Raw genomic sequence first — 2308 nt, forward strand, 5'->3', positions numbered from 1 at the left:
ATAAAGGCCTTGTAATATATAGGAAAATACACACAATTAAAGAAGAAAAAAAATTTCTTTCTCTCTATCTCCATTTCTTGTTCATGTTTTACTAAATTGTTTTTATTTCCTTGCTTCATATTGCTACTTTGAGTTATATTTCATAACAAAAGAGTATTTATGTGGTTATAAAAGCGTGACATTTGACTCCACACTTATTTTTCAACGAAATTCCACATTCATCCACCTAAACATGATTGCTTTAGGTTTATGGCCAGAGCGGTGCGCCACTTTGAACATTTTTAGACCCTATTTAGCCAGCATTCACATGAACTTTCTGAATCTCTTCTTTACTTTCCATTTTCCAATAAAGTTCTAACTATTTTTTTATATATCAAATGAAATACACACAATCCAATCTCTGCTAAATGGAACTCTCAATTCAAAGCTTCCAAATTCCCACTACAATGTGAAATTATGAGCCTCTATCTTTTCAAGACTTCACCTACCAAAAGGATATTATGAATCTTTATGCTATAAAAGAAAATGACCATCAACAATTTCTTCTCATCACATTCTTCATGAATTTTTCAATATTTTCCAGTTCCATGATGATTCTTTATTTCTTCATATTTTTTTCAGTTTTGAGAAATTGCACTAGCCAATTACTACCACCTTTACCAGCACCAAATTTAACCTTCTTAGACCAAAGACTTGCTTTAATATTCCCAATAATTCAAAATTTCAAAAGCACAATCACTCTTGATCCTTTAGGTGTCACTCAATCTTGGACAGGCCCTGATATCTGCAACTACAAAGGATTTTACTGTGATAATCCACCTTATAATACCTCAGCAATTTCTCTTGCTTCTATAGATTTCAATGGATTTCAACTCACTGCTCCCACATTAGATGGATTTATCGATCAACTCCCTGATTTAGCCATATTCCATGCAAATAGCAACAATTTCTCGGGCATAATTTCTTCAAAAATTACTCAACTTCCATATCTCTATGAGCTTGATCTTAGTAACAACAAATTCATCGGTACATTCCCTTTGTCAGTTCTCAATATCAAGACTCTAACTTTCTTAGATATTCGTTATAATCTCTTCACTGGAATAATCCCACCTCAGATTTTCACACAGAATCTTGATGCATTTTTTCTTAACAACAATAACTTCATACAAAAACTTCCTGACAACCTTGGATCAACCACTGCTCTATATTTAACGTTAGCCAACAACAAATTCATTGGTCCAATTCCACGTAGCATTGGACAGGCTCCAAATTTGTTGGAAATTCTGTTCTTGAACAACTTGCTTACTGGTTGCATTCCCTATGAATTAGGACTTCTAAAAAAAGCAATTGTGATTGACGTTGGATATAACATGTTAACTGGTCCATTGCCATGTTCTTTTGGGTGTTTAGAAAGTGTGGAGCAATTGAATTTTGCTGGAAATTTGCTCTATGGACAGGTTCCTGAAGTGGTCTGTTCACTAACAAATTTAGTGAATTTTACTTTGTCATATAATTATTTTACAAAAGTTGGGCCATTATGTAGGGAGTTGATCAAGAAGGGAATTCTTAATGTTGAGAAAAATTGCATTTTAGGTCTTCCTAATCAGAGATCAATAGTAGAGTGTTTAATATTTCGGGGGCAAATTAAATTGTGTCCATTACAGAAGACTTATAATGTGATACCTTGTAAAATTCCGAAATTTCGTCCCAATAGACCACCTAGAGCAGAAAGACATTTGATTTCTTACTCTGCTTTGTCAAAAATTACAAAGTTGTATTGAAGCCTTTGTTTTAGTGTCTTTTCTTTCTTCTGAAAACTCAATACGTAAATCTCTTTTGAACACTGAATAAGGAAAATAATATGTTACTAACGGATTCTAACTCCCCTCCATTTCCTATTTTCTCCATTTCTCCAAGTTCCTATTTGGATTGGAGACACTTAGCATGGTTAAAAATCAATGGATGAGATTTAATTGAATAAAATAACGCCCTAACCATAGTTAAAATATTTAATTTCTTCCTTTATTCATTTCCAAATAATATCTTTTGCAATCCCTCAATTATAGCTAACATTATCTAAGATTCCTTCTCTCTTTCTTGTAGCGATTTTCTTTCTGTGAGTTAATTTTTTTTTTCAATCTATAAAAGCTTCCATTCTTATTAAAAATAAGAAGTATTAGAAGTAAGTTCCAACTTTGATAATAATTAAAGAACGATACAAATAAAAGAAGTAAGCTCCAATCTTGCACCAATTTTAGTTCAAACTTTCTTCAACTTTAGCCGTGTAAAAGCATCACCATTGCCAAAG

General features: G+C 32.5%; 1 protein-coding gene across 1 annotated transcript; it reads left to right on the forward strand.

Annotated features, from left to right (window-relative positions):
- Positions 1–392: 392 nt before the first annotated feature.
- Positions 393–1799, forward strand: LOC107793627 (uncharacterized protein At4g06744). The gene has a single exon (XM_016616017.2). It carries the CDS (start codon positions 501–503, stop codon positions 1779–1781), a length of 1281 nt encoding a protein of 426 aa, XP_016471503.2. The 5' UTR covers positions 393–500; the 3' UTR covers positions 1782–1799.
- The last annotated feature ends 509 nt before the right edge of the window (positions 1800–2308 follow it).

This window comes from Nicotiana tabacum, chromosome 7 (genome assembly GCF_000715075.1).
Source record: "Nicotiana tabacum cultivar K326 chromosome 7, ASM71507v2, whole genome shotgun sequence".
Lineage (NCBI taxonomy): Eukaryota > Viridiplantae > Streptophyta > Magnoliopsida > Solanales > Solanaceae > Nicotiana > Nicotiana tabacum.